This window comes from Myxocyprinus asiaticus, chromosome 15 (assembly GCF_019703515.2).
Source record: "Myxocyprinus asiaticus isolate MX2 ecotype Aquarium Trade chromosome 15, UBuf_Myxa_2, whole genome shotgun sequence".
In the NCBI taxonomy this organism is placed as follows: Eukaryota; Metazoa; Chordata; class Actinopteri; order Cypriniformes; family Catostomidae; genus Myxocyprinus; species Myxocyprinus asiaticus.
This window is the reverse complement of record NC_059358.1, coordinates 40,458,245-40,475,736: the sequence shown is the minus strand read 5'-3', so window position 1 is coordinate 40,475,736 and position 17,492 is coordinate 40,458,245. Positions and strand designations below refer to the sequence as shown.

The 17,492-nt window shown below is 44.0% G+C and overlaps 1 protein-coding gene across 1 annotated transcript in view; it reads right to left on the bottom strand.

Moving 5' to 3' along the window:
* Positions 1-8,204: 8,204 nt before the first annotated feature.
* LOC127452613 (A disintegrin and metalloproteinase with thrombospondin motifs 16-like) overlaps positions 8,205-17,492 on the bottom strand; it is a 100,289-nt gene continuing 91,001 nt past the window's right edge. Inside the window, exon 23 of the mRNA XM_051718224.1 lies at positions 8,205-10,445. Within this exon, the coding sequence (XP_051574184.1) occupies positions 10,330-10,445 (116 nt within the window). The 3' untranslated portion in view covers positions 8,205-10,329. The remainder of the gene's footprint in view (positions 10,446-17,492) is intronic.

Here is a 17,492-nt window from a genome sequence, read left to right as displayed (position 1 = left end):
AAAGCCAATTTACTTCAGCAGTGAAATACACCATTGATTATTCTAACATTAATAAGACCACTGGAGCATCTTTTATTATTATTATTTGTATTATTATTATTAAGTTGGACACATTCAAAATCACTTTTAAGCTTGCTTGTCTGTTACAGGCAACGTTCAAAATTTTACATTCTATTTGAAGTGCAGCAATACATACATCATCATAAAGACATCAAGACAGCAGGACATCATAAAGCACGAGTTCTGTGAAAAAGATTGTAATCAGTGTGAAACAGCAGTAGGCTCAATCTTCTGTCCAGCAGTTGCACAGTGCTTTCAGAAAACATGGATGGATTTTAGTGAAATCTCAGTTCAGGTTCATAGAGAACCAAGAGACTTGCTTGGAAAGAAACCGTACCAGAGAATGATGAGATTGAAGACAAATAATGTGAACATGAATCTTTTTTAACACCAGCATTCTAGGTTAAAATTAGATTTATATATGTCTATATACTACACACTTGCTGATGATACTGTATAAGCAAATGTATCACCAGCAGATCTTTAATTTGATTGAATCTTTAATATTTGATTTGGCAACTCTGGCACAGAAGTGAGGTGACACTATGTAACTAAATAAAAACCTGGATGGTTTGTAACTGGAGATTCAACACTCTTGTCTCTGAATTCAATGTCTCATTGATTTGATGTTGGTATGTTGCATTTTTCAAGAGGAAGAGGCATTCTCACTCGCACCTCAGCGTCCTCGGTGGGCAAAAACGGGCGAGGAAGGAACCTCTACACAAGGACGAGGAAGAGTGGGGATACCATCCTAAGAGGAAGAGAGCAAAGACAGGAGGAAGTTCAAGGGAAGGAAGAGATGCTCAACATCCTTTGCCACCTGGGCAGCTTCCAGACTTTGCTGGAATGGCCAACGGTGCCTCTAGAAAACACCCTGCGCCATCCTGTTCCTTAGTGACCACTGTGGGAAAACACAGAAAGGTGCAGTTATACTTGTTTATTTGATGAGATAAAGGGCCAAAGCTCTTACTGCAATGTGCTAATTACAGTTGGCCATGTGAATCAGCAAGTCTTCTATTGACTCAGTTAAGAATACACTATAAATACCAGTACACTATAAATACCACATAGGTTTAGAGTAATAGAATTGCTTTATTGAAATAACAAGTTTTTAAAAAGAAAAAACTTATATCTGTGAACCTATGTGGCAAATTTGACCCATATCTGAAGAATCAGTTAGAGCCTTTGATCTTACAAAATGAGGCCTCTGCAGCTTTTAGTTTATTTTGTGAATCTGCACTAGTGTTTCAGATGATGTGGGTTATCTAATGCATCTTCTCTGCCTATGTGAGTGGCTTTCACTCACCATCAATCTCATCAAAGTTTATGGATGTGGTTCCCACACAACCTGACATCTCTTTGCCAGATACCCACCCCATTAATATTACCAAACTGTCTGTCCAGAGACATAAAGGTAGTTAGTCACTGTTAAACAAGTCTTTTCCTGACATTCCTAAAGAAACCAAATGCAAACCGATTGAATGTCTCCTCCAGTCTTTGTGTTGTGTGACGGGGAGGAGTATGCTGGCTGCACTGTGTGGCTCAACACAAGAACGGCAGTGTACTCTGGCTCCAAGGCCAGTTACCTACCGAAAATGTTGAGCCTGCATTCGAGTCCTAAGGAACAACACTGACTGTGAGTTTATGGAACTGATTAAGTTTAGCATAATAAGAATAATTGTACTAATGCGTCTCTTATTCTACCAGTGATCAAGGATCTCCGAGGAGTGCCATATAAAGATCTCAGACCAGTTCTGAAGAGATGCACCCCGGAGCAGCTGCGTCGCATTGAGCGGTTTAATCAAGTATGTTTGTTTACATGATGAACACATCGACAAGAGATACATACTTTGACCATGAATCGCACACCAGAGTTTCATTGTTTATGCGTCTGTGCAAATTGGAGTTTCCTTTCAGGTCCTTTAATGCACAGACACCATCTGCTGTTATTGCTCTGGACAACATTAAGTAAATCTGTTCACTAAACACTAGTATTTTCTCCAGCAAATGTAGTAATGAGTGTGTCTTGTCAGTATTTGAGGGAGGACCCAAAGGAGCTGTGGAGGACACACAGTTGGCGGGTCTTTAAGCAGGAGGTTACTCATGAGCAGGAGACATGAAGGTACAATAATAGAACTTATTCACGCTAGCGCCATCTTTGATTTTGAATGGGAATAACAATGAGGCTGTGAGGGATAGACTTAAAGTCTCTTCAATTGGCTGTACTGCAGTTTAAAGTGTTTCAGGTAGCATGCGAAACAGGAGGAACAGAGCCAAGAACAGAGGGAAACAGTTCAATAGGATTTATTAAACAACAAAACAGTTCTTTTTCAAACACAAAGCAAACAAGCCTAGGCGACATCCTCCCCCAGATGCGGGCAGAGACAGAGGAATCCTCCTCCATGGGAACAGGGCTTAAGCACCGGCGAAGGAGGCGGGAAACATGAAGGTAACCACACCTCAACAGGCTGGCAACCAACAGACCAATGAGCAAGCTCCAACTACAAGAGAGCACAGTTAACATTGACAGCAAACAACACCTTCATGTTGACTATCACGGTAACAATGATCTGACATCGGACATGACACACAAAGGGATTTAAATAAGTGGAGAATCAAACAAGGGTCAGGTGCCACTCGCAGCTAAAGGTTGTAACAATCAGCGTTCCTATGGAAACAATCAGGGTTCCCATGAAAATGCAGATTTAGCATGCCAGTGGCACCTGAAACAAACAGACAAGGGACCAATGATGCCACGTGACACCACTGAAGGGCGCGGGCACATACATGTACACGAAACACAAGACAGACTGGGGATGATGATGTCATAGTCCTCGTCAGACAAAACTCAACCTGACAGTTTGACAGGACCATGATATCACCGGAGAGCGCACACAAAGGGGGTACACAGAGGCAGGCTGTTACTGCCATAGTCCCTTCAGGAGGACCCCAACCTGACAAGGTGACAGTACCCCCCACAAAAGGATGCCTCCTGGCGTCCCAATGGGAACATCAAACAATATAAAAATACAGACAACACGAACACTTAACAAAGAACAGGAAACATCAAAGACAGGGAGAGAAGGGAGGGAAACCAGGGAGGGAGTTTGAGGAAAGGGGTAGGGACTGGCAGCCTGGGAGGAGGCCTCAGGGCGGAGGCGACAAAGAACTGGGCGATGGCCGCTGGGCAGGGGTAGAGTACTGAGAGGCAAATGCTGGACAGGGTTCAGGGGGTGGAGCCGCGGGCAGCTCAGAAGTGGATGCTGATACGTGGAATGGCCTTCGTGGCCATGAGCACTGGCAGCTGCAACTGGGGAACGGCCTCTGTGGCTGTGAGCTCTGGTAGTGACAGGGGAACAGCCTCCGTGGCTGTGAGAACTGGCAGTGACAGGGGAACAGCTTCCATAGCAGTGAGAACTGGCAGTGATGGGAACAACCTCCGTGGCTGTTATAACTAGCAGTGACAGGGGAACAGCTTCCGTGGCTGTGAGCACAGGCGGTGACAGGGGTACAGCCTTTGTGGCTGTGAACACAGGCAGGGACGGGGGAACGACATCTGTGGTCATGGGCACTGGCGGTGGCAGGGGAACAGCCTTCATGGCTGAGAGCACAGGCAGTGACAGGGGTACAGCCTTTGTGGCTGTGAGAACAGGCAGTGACAGGGGAACAGCTTCCATAGCTGTGAGAACTGACAGTGACAAGGGAACAGCCTCCGTGGCTGTGAGAACTGGCAGTGACAGGGGAACAGCCTCCGTGGCTGTGAGCATAGGCAGTGATAGGGGAACAGCCCTCGTGGCTGTGAGAACAGGCAGTGACAGGGGAACAGCCTTTGTGACTGTGAACACAGGCAGGGGCAGGGGAACGACATCTGTGGTCATGGGCACTGGCAGTGGCAGGGGAACAGCCTTCATAGCTGAGAGCACAGGCAGTGACAGGGGAACAGCCCTCGTGGCTGTGAGAACAGGCAGTGACTGGCAAACAGCCTTCGTGACTGTGAACACAGGCAGGGACAGGGGAATGACCTCCATGGTCGTGGGCACTGCCAGTGGCACGGGAACAGCCTTCATGGCTGTGAACACAGGTAAAGACAGGGGAACGACCTCCATGGTCGTGGGCACTGGCAATGGCGTGGGAACAGCCCTCGTGGCTGTGAACACATGTAGCGACTGGGGAATGGTTTCCGTGGCCGGGAACACTGGCAGCGACTGGGGAATGGCCTCCGTGGCTGGGGGCGCTGGCAGTGACTGGGGAACAGCCTCCATAGCCGGGGGCACCTGGGGAACAGAAGCCCTTCTCCTCCTCCTCCTCCAGGCATCTGGGAGCACTGCTGTGGGAGCGGCCGTCATGACCGAGGATGCTGGCACTGGAACAGCTGAGGCTTCAGGCACTGGCTCTGGGACGTATGATGCTTTAGGCATTGGCTCTGGGACGGACGAGGCTTCAGGAACAGGCTCGTTGACCGTGGCCAGCGTGGGTGCTGGCTCATTGGCCGTGGCAGGCGTGGGTGCTGGCTCATTGGCTGTGGCAGGTGTGGGCACTGGCTGCAGCAGGGAAACAGCCCTCATGGCCGTGGACACCGGCAGTGGCAGGGAAATGGCCTCAGTGACCGTGTGTGCAGACAGCAGCGGGGGAACGGCCCTCAGTGACAGGGGAACAGCCTCCGTGGCTGAAAGCACAGGCAGTGATAGGGGAACAGCCCTCGTGGCTGTGAGAAGAGGCAGTGACTGGGGAACAGCCTTCGTGACTGTGAACACAGGCAGGGACAACTCGCGCACTGTGGTAAACCACCACCGGACCCGTGTGCCCACACAAAGCACGTACACGAAACAGAAGACAGACAGGGTATGATGATGTCATGGTCCTTGTCAGACAAAACCCAACCTGACAGGTTGACAGGACCATGACAAACAACCAGACCCGTGCGCTCACACAAAGGGGGTACACAAAACACTGAAGCAGGCCGATACTGCCACGGTCCCGTCAAGCAGAACCCCAACATGACAAGGTGTTTTTTGATCGTTCCTTGGACAAAACATTGATAAAATATCTGTCCAAGAACGTTCAGTATACAAAGAACTCCAGACAACATGAGTTGTGGAAATTTAGATGTGATCTAGGAGCTTTATACAGCTTTATACCATTTGTGCCATTGAAGAGATTATAAGTCTATCCCTCACAGCCTCCTTGCCATTCCCATTAAAAATCAAAGATGGCGCTAGCGTGAATAAGGTCTATTAACCAACAGTGCAGAAATAACACAGCAGCTTTAATGTTAGCACTATTTTCCATCAGGCTAGAATATATTGAGACAGTATGTCTCACTAACTGGAGTAAAATGATAAAAATATGTTAATGACAAGTACTACACAAGTACACAAAAAATGAATGTTTCTCTATAACTCAACCTTACCAGGGTGTCAGGTTACAGTGGCAAGTGACACCTCGGCTGAAAACTGTTTATGTGATGTCTGCCATAGACAGAAGTTTAGCGCATCCACCAGAACAGTTTCTCCCTCTGCTAAGTTATTGAAGGCTACATTAACTCAAGTCAAGTCATTTTTATTTGTATAGCGCATTTCACAAAACACATCGTTTCAAAGCAGCTTTACAGAAAATCATGCATTAACAGAAAATGAAACTGTAATATCTATAATGTCTTAGAGTCATAATTGTGTAATGTAACTGCTTACATTAGACTCTCAACTAACTACCTGCTGTTCAGAAAGATCACTTACTCAGATTTAAAGTAAATTGAGTCTATTAGCTTATTTCATGGTGACTTCAACAGGAAGCCCAGTGATGTTGGATGTTTGTACAGAAGTTCCTCTGTGTCCACCACTCACTCCACTGCTTCCACTGCTGGTGGCCATCTGCCCAGAGACAAGCCATGGGTCAAAAGTGAGTCCAAGAAGAATTCTAATTTCACTGTTGTTATATTTGTTTCAAGCAATTTACCTGACCCCTTAACATGTTATGATGTCCAGAATTTGCCCAGTGGTAAAATACGCTGGCTACCACCCCTGGAGTTCGCTAGTTTGAATCCCAGGGCGTGCTGAGTGACTCCAGCCAGGTCTCCCAAGGAACCAAATTGGCCCGGTTGCTAGGGAGGGTAGAGTCACATGGGGTAACCTCCTCGTGGTCACTATAATGTGGTTTGTTCTTGGTGGGGCGCATGGTGAATTAAGCGTGGTTGCCGCGGTGGATGGCGTGAAGCCTCCACACGCGCTATGTCTCCATGGCAACGCGCTCAACAAGCCATGTGATAAGATGCGCGGGTTGACTGTCTCAGACGCGGAGGCAACTGGGATTCGTCCTCCGCCACCCGGACTGAAGTGAATCACTATGCGACCACGAGGACTTAGAGCGCATTGGGAACTGGGCATTCCAAATTGGGAGAAAAAGGGGAAAAATCCCCCCCAAAAAAAAGAAAAAAAAAGAGAAATGGCCCCACTCATGGCTAAATCCGTCAGATTATACAAAAACAGATATGGCAGATTATGGAGGGATTGACTTCAGGAAGGGACCCTTGCTGAAACATCCATGCATAAAAATAAAAAAAAGAGCAACAACAACAACAACAACAACCATTAGTGCAAACAACAAAACAAACAAACAAACAAACAAACAAACAAACAAACAAACAAACAAACAAACAAACACTGGTGTATTCATTAAATATTTGCCTGATGGTAAAGGGACTGGACTGGTCTTATTCTGATAATAACAACTAATACATATTTTAAACAACAATATGAAAAATTGGGAATCAAGTAAGTTTAAATATAGTTTGACTAAAAAATTACATATAAATGCCCTTCAAATGTAATATTGTGTTGAAGTCAACAAATTAAATGCAATATTTTCATTTTTCTTATTATGAATTTATTCCATTCGAACTTGTGCATTTTTATTCCAATAACTAAAAAAAATAGGTACTGCAAAGGTAGAAAGATGAGCTACAGTTTGGATTAGATTGGCCTCTGAACATTTTAGTTATTTTGGTCCTAAAACTGTATTTGGACACACTTTAAAATAAAAAGATGTCAGTGTAACCATAGGTGTAGTTCATGATATTAATGTTGGACTTGTTTCACTCTTACAATCCCAAAGTGGTCTGGGTGTACATGTGGTATGACATTACAATTAGTAAAAATTATTTCATGTGTTAGGTGGCAAATCAAACACAAACAAGGATAATGTGGTGCAAAGTAAGTGGTTTGCTATGTACAGAAATGTTTTGGTCACGGTTTTGGTCACGTGAATATCGAGGAGTGCAGAGAAGAGTTTGAAGGGTGCCGCAGCTCGGCATCGCTTGTGTGTAGATTGCATCACTGTATTACTAATATTGTAATAACCATGTTCTTTGACAGAAACTATAGTTTTAATGCAACCATGGTGTTAGAACAAGAATATGGTGGTAATATAGTAACCATGGTTAATTTTGTGGTTACTGTAAATTTACAAAAATTTCCATGGTGAAACCATGGTTACTGTAGTAAAACCAAGGTTATTTTTTCTAAGGTAAGGTTAGGTTTAGGGGTAGGGGTTAATGTAGTTTGTTTGTGGGACTCTAAATAAACACAATAAACACACTGCAGTGATGCCCACATGCTGTATGTTAGTATTTAAATATGGGTGCAAATAGTATCTGACACTATGTGCACCAGGGTGCAATTAGTATCTACCATTATTTGCACAAGGGTTGGGGTGCAAATAATATCTGCCACTATTTGCACTGGGGTGTAAATAGCATATACCATTATTTGCACCATCTTTTCAAGCCCATTCCACGTTTGTTTTTGTTTTTTTAGTCTGAAGTGTGAATATTTGTGGGGTTTCAGGACACTTTAAAGATTTCTGTGGAAGGGAACCACTGCAGGTTTTCTCTGATTTTAGGGGTTCTGCTGACAGCAGAGCAGCATCATTTCTTAAAATGTTTAACAAGGGCTACCACAACAAGAATATTATAACGACAGTTGCATGTTTGCAAAGTTGCATGAAAGAAAGCACTTTTCTCATACAAGACAGCTAAGGTCGGATCCAGACACTGGCCATGCTTTTCATAGGGGGACCTAAACAAGCATTTATTAAAAGCCCTGACTCAGCATTTACAAAGCCGAATCATGAGCTATCTGCATATCTGCTACTTACAGCCAACAGGGAAAGACAACACAGTCTGTAATGTGATCGCAAAATGATATGCGTCAGGTTTAATAGGAACTGCCATTTATAACAAATCCTCTGTCCACTACTCTTCAGAGTAACATTTGGTTTGGACAAGAGCGATTACATTCATCTATCGCTGTTTTACAACAAATGCATACTGTAAATGATGGAAATAATTTGTGCTATGCAGCTCTCTTCAAAATCCATATGCAAGTATGCCAGAATCTTTCATGTGCAGAACTGTCTGTTAATCAGACTGAAGACAGAGTTATGGGATTATGCAGTCGTGCTGTGACAGTTGCTAATTTTTTTTTTTACCAAAATCCAACAAAAAGAGCTGAGTTTGTTAAATGTGACTCTTTTTACACTTCATTAAACACATGGCTATTAGTTAAATTGGCTTTTTGTTTTCTTCAAAAATAATTAAACCCTGAATAGATATGCAAAATAAAAAAAAATAAAAAAAAAAATAACAAATCGTGCAGCTATACCCGAGGTTATAAACACAGACTGACAAGAACATTAAAGTCAAATAGCACAATATTGCAGTATTGTTAATAAATAAAAGAATTAATATCAATCATACAAAGGCACTAATTAATTTTCACGTTAGTTTAAAACCCCTGTTATGCATCTGTTGCCATTAAAGGAATAGTTTAACCAAAACATAAATTCTGTCATCATTTACTCACCCTCATGTCACTACAAACCTGTATGATTTTCTTTCTTCTGTGGAACATAAAAAGCTTTAGCAGAATGTTGTCACTGCTCTTTTCCAGTCAATGAAAGTGAATAGTGACCAGAGGCCGTCAAGCTCCAAAAATGCTAAAAAAAAAAAGTACCATAGGGGGCCTGGGTATCTCAGAGAGTAAAGACGCTGACTACCACCCCTGGAGTTCGTGAGTTTGAATACCAGGGCATGCTGAGTGACTCCAGCCAGGTCTCCTAAGCAACCAAATTGGCCCGGTTGCTAGGGAGGGTAGAGTCACATGGGGTAACCTCCTCGTGGTCACTATAATGTGGTTCACTCTTGGTGGGGCGCATGGTGAGTTGTACGTGGATGCCGCGGTGGATGGTGTGAAACCTCCACACTCACCATGTATACGCGGTAACGCGCTCAACAAGCCACATGATAAGAGGCGCGGGCTTACGGTCTCAGACGCGGAGGCACTTCGCCACCACGAGGACTTAGAGTGCATTGGGAATTGGGCATTCCAAATTGGGGAGAAAAAGGGGAGAAAAAAAAATATCATAAAGAAGTCCATGCATCTTGTGTGCTATATTCCAAGTCTTCTGAAGTCACAGCTTTGCATGAGGACAATAGTGAAATTTAAGTCATTTTTCACTGATAAACTTCTATTCTGCTACAACTCCAATCTCATTCACGTTAGCATACTGTATATTCAAATATGGCGAGTCAAGACTTTGGGATGCCAGGTGTGATGCCAAGGATGCTATTGTTTCTCATTTGGAATGACATGAGTGTGGGTAACTAATTATAGAATTTTCATTTTTGGACGAACTGTCCCTTTCCAATGAACATATAGCACCGAAAATGAATGTCACAACATGAAACCATTCTCCCTGCTGACTGTGATTGGCTGCCACTTTGACACTTTAAAAGCCTGTTTATTTGGTTTAACATGAGATTATGAGGCATGTTCATGAAAAAACCCTTCACAATGTTGAGTTCTTATTATACATACTGTAACACATAGCCATACAGAGCACATTTAGCCACACAGATTCAAAAGTCTATATTCAGCTAGCACCGGGACACAGAGCATTTCACAGGATATTTCTGCCTCATGTCCATTTGAAGCTCTGTGAAGCTCGGTATCACCTCCAGGGGGCTTTGTCGATTAAGTAATTTCCTGCTGGAGAGAGACACAATTGCAGTCTCTGCATGGAATCTTGCCTGTCTCTACATGGTGTGCCCTTCTCCACTAAAGTCCAGGAAAACAAGCTACTTTATGTCCATAATGATGTCTTTGTGTTGAGTACACAAGCATGTTCAATGCAATATCAGGTCAAGCATCACTCTGGCCTTTTGAAGGCTTCAGCCTCAGAAGTTCATGGTTAAATGTCTAAAGTAGAAAACTCTCAGGAGTTTGTATGAGAGCAGGACTGGCAGCATTGCTTCCCGTAAAACTTGTGGTTACATACTCCATGCTGTGGCACCAGATAACACCAGTTGAAATGATCTTTACAGATCACATCTGCACAGAGGGGAACAAAATGGTTCATTATGGTTCATAATGGAAAAAGTGGGATAACTGTTTTACTCAACCTAGCAATGACAATGATGAAAAAAAATGATGGCCAAGTCAAAAACAACAAAAATATGAAATAAACTGAATTACCATTTGAATATACTGCAAATATATGGCTCTTATCATGGACAATGTGTTTTGATCATAGGAGATATTCAATGTAAAAAGAACAATTAATAAGAAGACCACTGAAAGCATCATAAACTGAATGAGCTATATTTATAAATAATTAAGGCTGTTGATTTAACGCATTAATTTAGTGCGCTTATATAAAAAATAAAATGTTTAAAAAAATGTAATCATGCCTCCTGAGCCATACATGAATTTTGTTATTAAAGTATTTTCATACTATTGGAGCAATTCAAGCTTGAAGTACATGTAACTTTGTGTTTTTGCGAGACACATCAGCAGGGGGCAGTCAGCGCACCTAAACAAACCTGACAAGCAACACAGCCACAGAATGAGAGCCGGTCATACAGGACATGTTCTTCACTACTGGATGAAGGAAAACAGATTGCAGGCATCTCAAGATGTGGTTATCAATGTTTCAACTACTTGACACAGCGTCCAACAAACGCAGCGTTTATGATGCTGAAAACCAATGAGACACTCCAAGCGTCAGTCTGACTCATATGTACATAGACCAACAATTAAAAATAGCACAGATTAAATGTAAGAACACTGTGAGAAGAGGACTGATTGACGAACTCGACTGACAAATGATATATTGACTTCTAATTTAATATTTTTTTAATAATTGCATTTGAGAAAATATTATGATCTTATTCACAATTTATGATTTGTAATTCATTGACAGCTAGAGTCACCAGATGACCATGCTAAAAAAATCGGGATGGGTCGAAGGCGTTGCCTGGTGGCTAGTGCATGCACCCTATAAGTTTGTTTTAATATATAACATAAAGGAAATTAAAGCAGCATTGTTCATCGAAAATGGCTTAGATATGTCTGATCTTTGGACAAACTATACAAGTCAAATATCAACTTTAACTCTCATATTGCTCTTGGTTTCTCATAATATTAAAAGCATGAATCAAAGCAATGTTAATTTATCCTTGTGCGACCCCGCATCCACATGCGTGGGCAATGTATTTTGGTTTCGCTATACGCAATACATAATTTAAATTAATTTAAACTGTCTGAATACTGTTCACAACATTTTAGACAGTCATTTAAAGCTCAAACTTCTGCCACACTGAGTCACGTGACACAGCAGCATGGCGTCAATTTCCGTGAAGTGCTCCTACGGGTACAGAGCCAACAAAAGTACCTCTGGTAAGAAACCTCTTTATGTTTTTTCATTGAAACCTGTTTGGGTGTAAAGAGTAGCATCTCTAGTTTTGTTTGATGTGCCGCTTTAAAAAAATGCATACATTTTTCATGCGTCAGTGTGCTGATAAATATGATGTCCACATATGTGGAAAATGGGACCTTATTCCCTAAAAAGTTGAAAAAAACATGTTAGTTATTTTGAATAACTTTCAACATTAACACATCTGTGGGTAATTGCGTCATTTTAATATAAATTTTGTTATATTTTATTTTGTTATCACTGTACAATACCGTTCTTGTCATTACATTAGTAAATGCATTGCTATATTTACTATGCATTTTCACATTGAGAATAAATGTTCCTTGTCAAAAGCTACACTTAATGCTGCGCTTGATTCAGCGCTTATGGGAATGTCTTTAGGAGTGACCAGCTGTGAATATGTATGCAACACTTCAATGAAATTGACTAGAACCTTTATAGCCTCTGTTGGTGACATCATAATGCGCCAGTAGCAGAGGCTATAAATAGATGTGCCACAGGTGCATTGTCAGTTCTTTTGTCTTCAGACCACTCTGTGATGTGTTTGTGCTTCTCAGCTTCTCAGCTCTCTATTTTTCTTCTGACAGGAGTTAGATTTTTCAGGCAGTGTGCAGAAAACTTTCTCTTTTTCTGTCATTCAAGTGTGGAAAAGACAAAAGAAAGAAAAAATGAGCAATCAACAAAGCAAACGGTGTGTGTTTCCATGCTTATGTCCTATGGCTGAATCAGACACACACCAGTTTTGTTTTGTTTGTTTGGGGGAAGAGCACGCTGCTCTTGCGTTGCAGCGAGGCGAGTGTGAGCATTGTGAGCTGTTCACAGTGAAGACGCTGCACGCTCGTCTCGCTTACTTCCAAAAGCCAGCACCCACCATTCCATCGTGGGGCTCGCATATGGATCTGGCTGAGGAGCGAGAGACGGGTCCGTCCCTATCGCTCGCTCTCTCTCCGGATCCAGTTTGTCCCTCGCGTGATCTCGAAGCGCGCCCCGGCACTTCTTTGGTTCATGAAGGGGACGATGAATCTCTTGGGTCTGCGGACTTTGAGTTGCCTACCTCTGAACGTTCCTCACGTGATGACAAAGCGGTTGAGGAATTACTCAAGGTGGTTACTTGTGCAGTGGCCAGGTTACAGCTAGACTGGCCTCGCGAACAAGAGACCCCCAAATGATCGAAACTAGAAGACAGATTTCTGTCTAGTGGCCAGGGGAAGGGAACACAAAATCAGTCTCTCCCCTTCTTTGAAGACCTCCATGATGAGTTGACTCGTTCATGGGGGAAACCTTATACTTCTCGTATCTTTGTGCCTTCGACATTGACATATTCGACTATCATGGGTGCTAAGGCACGGGGGTATACGATGATGCCACAGGTAGAAGAGACGCTCGTGGGCTATCTCTCGCCTGGTTCGACATCATCATTAAAAAGACCAACTCTCCCCACAAAGCTGTGTAGAACCACCTCAACGCTTGTGGGGAAAGTTTATCAAGCAGCAGGTCAGGCTGGTGCTGCGCTACACACCATGGCAGTGTTACAGGCATACCAGGCTGATCTGTTGAAGAACCTGAGTGCGGGTAGTACAATCGATGAGGAAGCATTCTCAGAGCTTCGTCGAGCCACAGATTTATCTCTCCGTGCAACCAAGCAGACGGCTCGTGCTATCGGCCGTTCAATGGCTGCTTTGGTCAGCATGGAGAGGCATCTGTGGCTAAACCTCATGGGCATCAAGGATAAGGACAGAGTATTCCTACTTGAGCCCCCGGTCTCACCTTTCTGCCTGTTTGGCGATTCGGTGAATACAGTCGTCACCAGGTTTCGGGAGGTGAAAAAACACGAGGAAGCCTTTGTGCAATTCCTTCCTCGCTGCACTCAGGGGGAGGGGCTGCCGGCCACCCAGCCTCACCCTGGTGCTTCTAGAAGGGAGGCTCAAAAACAAAGTGTGGCGAGTCGTGCTCCCCCTTGTAAAGATTGAGGACCGGCTCATCGCCCTCAGCAGCCTCCAAAGCAAGACCTCAGGACCATTATTTCCAAAAATAAGAAGTCCTGATGGTCTTGCGCCCAGCATTTTGGGGGTAGCCCCCCTCGGGAAGGGGTGTGCAAAACATCTACCCACTCCTTCCCAACACCCCAACGAAACCTCTCCATCCCCACCACCTCTGGTGTTTCAGGGGGCAGCGGTTTCCAGCGAAATGTTGAGTGTTCCGATGCTTCCTGTTGTTGCCCAGGACAAGGAACATCCAACATCCCTTCAACGGGAAGTATCAAAATTGGTATCCATTTCAGAGAATCTGGTAGCGTGGAAGCCACTGCCAGGTATTTCTATGTGGGTCCTAAAGACAGTAGAAAAGGGCTACAGAATTAAATTTGTTTGCCCTCCTCCACGTTTCAACGACGTGGTCCCCACTACCATGAAATCGGAACAAGCACATTTACTGTCACAAGAGCTGCAATCTCTTCTGGACAAAGGGGCCATAGAACATGTTCCCCTTCCAGAGAGAGAGTCAGGTTACTTCAGCAAATACTTCCTGGTTCCCAAGAAGGATGGAGGATTGCATCAGATTTTAGATCTTCGAGGCTTGAACCACTCATTCAAGGCGCTCAAGTTCAAGATGCTAACTGTCAAGACGATCGTGTCACAAATTCAACATCACGATTGGTTAGTCACGATCGATCTCATGGACGCATACATTCATATAGAAATACTGCCACAACACAGGAAGTTCCTGAGGTTTGCTTTTGGGGGCGAAGCTTACCAATATTGGGTTCTTCCATTCGGCCTAGCCTTATCACCTCGCAAAGTGCATGGATGCAGCACTGGCTCCATTGCGACTCCAGGGCATCCGCATTTTGAATTACATAGACGACTGGCTGATACTAGCACAATCGCAAGAACTGGCATTACAGCACAGAAATGTCATCTTAGCTCATCTAGTTTCTCTGGGGTTGAGACTCAACGACAATAAAAGTGTTCTTTCTCCTGCCCAGAGAAACACATATTTAGGGATTGTATGGAATTCGATCACAATGCGGGCACAGCTGTCTCCCGCTCGAATTGAGACCATTCGGAATACCCTGAGCAAAGTCAGGCTAGGCCAAGATCATACTGTTCTTCAGTATCAATGAATGTTAGGTCTCATGGCATCTGTGTCCTCTGTGATCCCTATGGGCCTTTTGCATATGAGACCATTTCAGTTGTGGCTCAAAGCCAGGGGATTTCATCCAAGGGCCAATCCAAATCCAATGTGCCGCGGGGTACGTACCCTCTCTATGTGCTCAGACCCCGGTTCCTCGCCTTGGGTCCCACTCTAGGTGCGTCTTGCCGTCACAGATTGCTAACGACAGAAGCCTCCCTGTCGGGCTGGTGAGCGGTCTTAAGTGGTCGTCCAGCTCAAGGGGAATGGGAGAGTCATCAGCTCGATTGGCACATCAACTGTCTCAAGCTGATGGCAGTATTTCTGGCCCTGAAGTACTTCCTCCAGCATCTGAGAGGCTGCCATGTCCTGGAGCGGGTGGACAACACAGCGGCAGTCTCTTACATAAATCACCAAGGAGGTCTGCGGTCGTGCCAGCTAAACAGACTAGAGCGGCAGATTTTTCTTTGGGCCCAGGGCAAGCTCCTGTCACTCAAAGAAGTATATATCCCTGGATGCCTGAATGTGAGAGCGGATTTACTGTCCAGACAGAAAATACTGATGGGAGAATGGAAACTCCACCCCTAGGTAGTGAAACAAATCTGGTTAAGATTTTACGAAGCAGAGGTGGACCTCTTCGCCCCCCAACAGACAGCACAATGTCCCCTCTACTTCTCTCTGAGTCACCCAGCCCCCTTTGGTCTGGATGCGATGGCGCATACATTTGAACCAGGATCCCTTCATGGGACTTAGCTATAGTCCTTGAGGGTCTGGTTGAGACCCCCTTTGAACCTCTAGAGTCGGTGTCTGACAAGCTCCTGACTCTAAAGATGGTTTTTCTTATGGCTATCACTTCTTTAAAAAGAATTGGAGATTTGCAGGCTCTGTCTATCTTGCCATCCTGCTTAGACTTTTCCCCAGGAATGGCAAAAGCGATATTGCATCCTCGTACTGACTACCTGCCTAAGGTTCCTTTCTCGACCGTACATCCGGTCACTCTTGAGGCCTTCTGTCCTCCGCCGTTCACAACGCCGGATCAGGAGAAACTTCACAGACTGTGTCCAGTCCGTGCTCTTCAGGCCTACGTCCACCATACTAGCCGGTGGCGTAAGTCAGGGCAACTATTCGTTTGTCATGGGGGCCGTAACAGGTGGGCGGCCGCCACAAAACAGACAATGTCACATTGGGTGAGGGATGCTATTGCCCTTGTCTATGAGGTGCGCGATCAAGCTTCGCCAGTAGGCATCAGGGCTCATTCTACCAGGGGGGTCGCTTCTTCTAAAGCTTTGGCGGGTGGTGCCCCTCTGCAGCATGTTTGTAATGCGGCAGGCTGGTCCTCTCCGCACACATTCATAAGATTTTATAGTTTGGATGTTCAAGCCACTCCGGGCTCTCACGTCCTTGAGTCAACATCACAAGCTCATGTCTGAGACCTTTCGCGTTCTTGTGAGCACACACTACACAACCATAAGGGGTCCAGACACCCACAGTGCGGCGGTGTGGATATTCTCGTTCCCATAAGCGCTGAATCAAGCGCAGCATTAAGTGTAGCTTTTGACAGGGAACATCTTGAGTTACTTGACTGTAACCCTTGTTCCCTGAAAAAGCGGAACGAGATGCTGCACTTCATTACCGCACTGAGGATGTCCCAGGACTGCTCTTCAGACAAATATACCTGACGATGCACCTGTGGCACATCTATTTATAGCCTCTGGTACTGGCACATTATGATGTCACCAACAGAGGCTATAAAGGTTCTAGTCAATTTCAATGACGTGTTGCACACATATTCACAGCTGGTCACTCCTAAAGACGTTCCCATAAGCACTGAATCAAGCGCAGCATCTCGTTCCGCTTTTTCAAGGAACAAGTGTTACAGTCAAGTAACCCGAGACATTTTCATGCAAAAGCTGAAAAATGTTGCTTTCAGAGGCTTTATATGGAGTTATAAATGCATTTATATGGTACATTTTGAACTGTTCTGAGAACAGTGCAGACAGACAGCACACTGGAGCTTAAGTCATTCACTAAACAGGGAGCAAGGGTGAATTCTATAGCTTCACAAAAAGTTCAGTTTCAGGCTGCAGATGATGTTTGGACCACTCAACATATTTTGCAGACATGGGACAATGATAATCTGTACATAGATTCTGAATGTATAATTTTATTTTAACGTAGTTGGCAGTGATTTGATGATGCTGGCCATTACTTTGAATCAGAATTATTTATTCAGCTTTATAGAAAAATAGCTGTAATGTCTATAACTTCTCAAAAACATGAATAATCAACAATCTTTCATCACATAATAAACTATTTGATGAAACAAAATCAGACTTTCTATAGCTTGGTATTATTTTAAATTTTAGGAAAACTATTTGCTCTAGATTTTTTTACATTTTGTTTTTGCTTCTTTATTAGGTGCTACTAGTTGTTACAAATCAAAAAGGGTAATGGAAAATGCACACAGCAGTCACGCTCGGGTCTCTGGAGGTTAAAAATGTATTTATAGCAATCAAACTAAAGTTAACATTAAT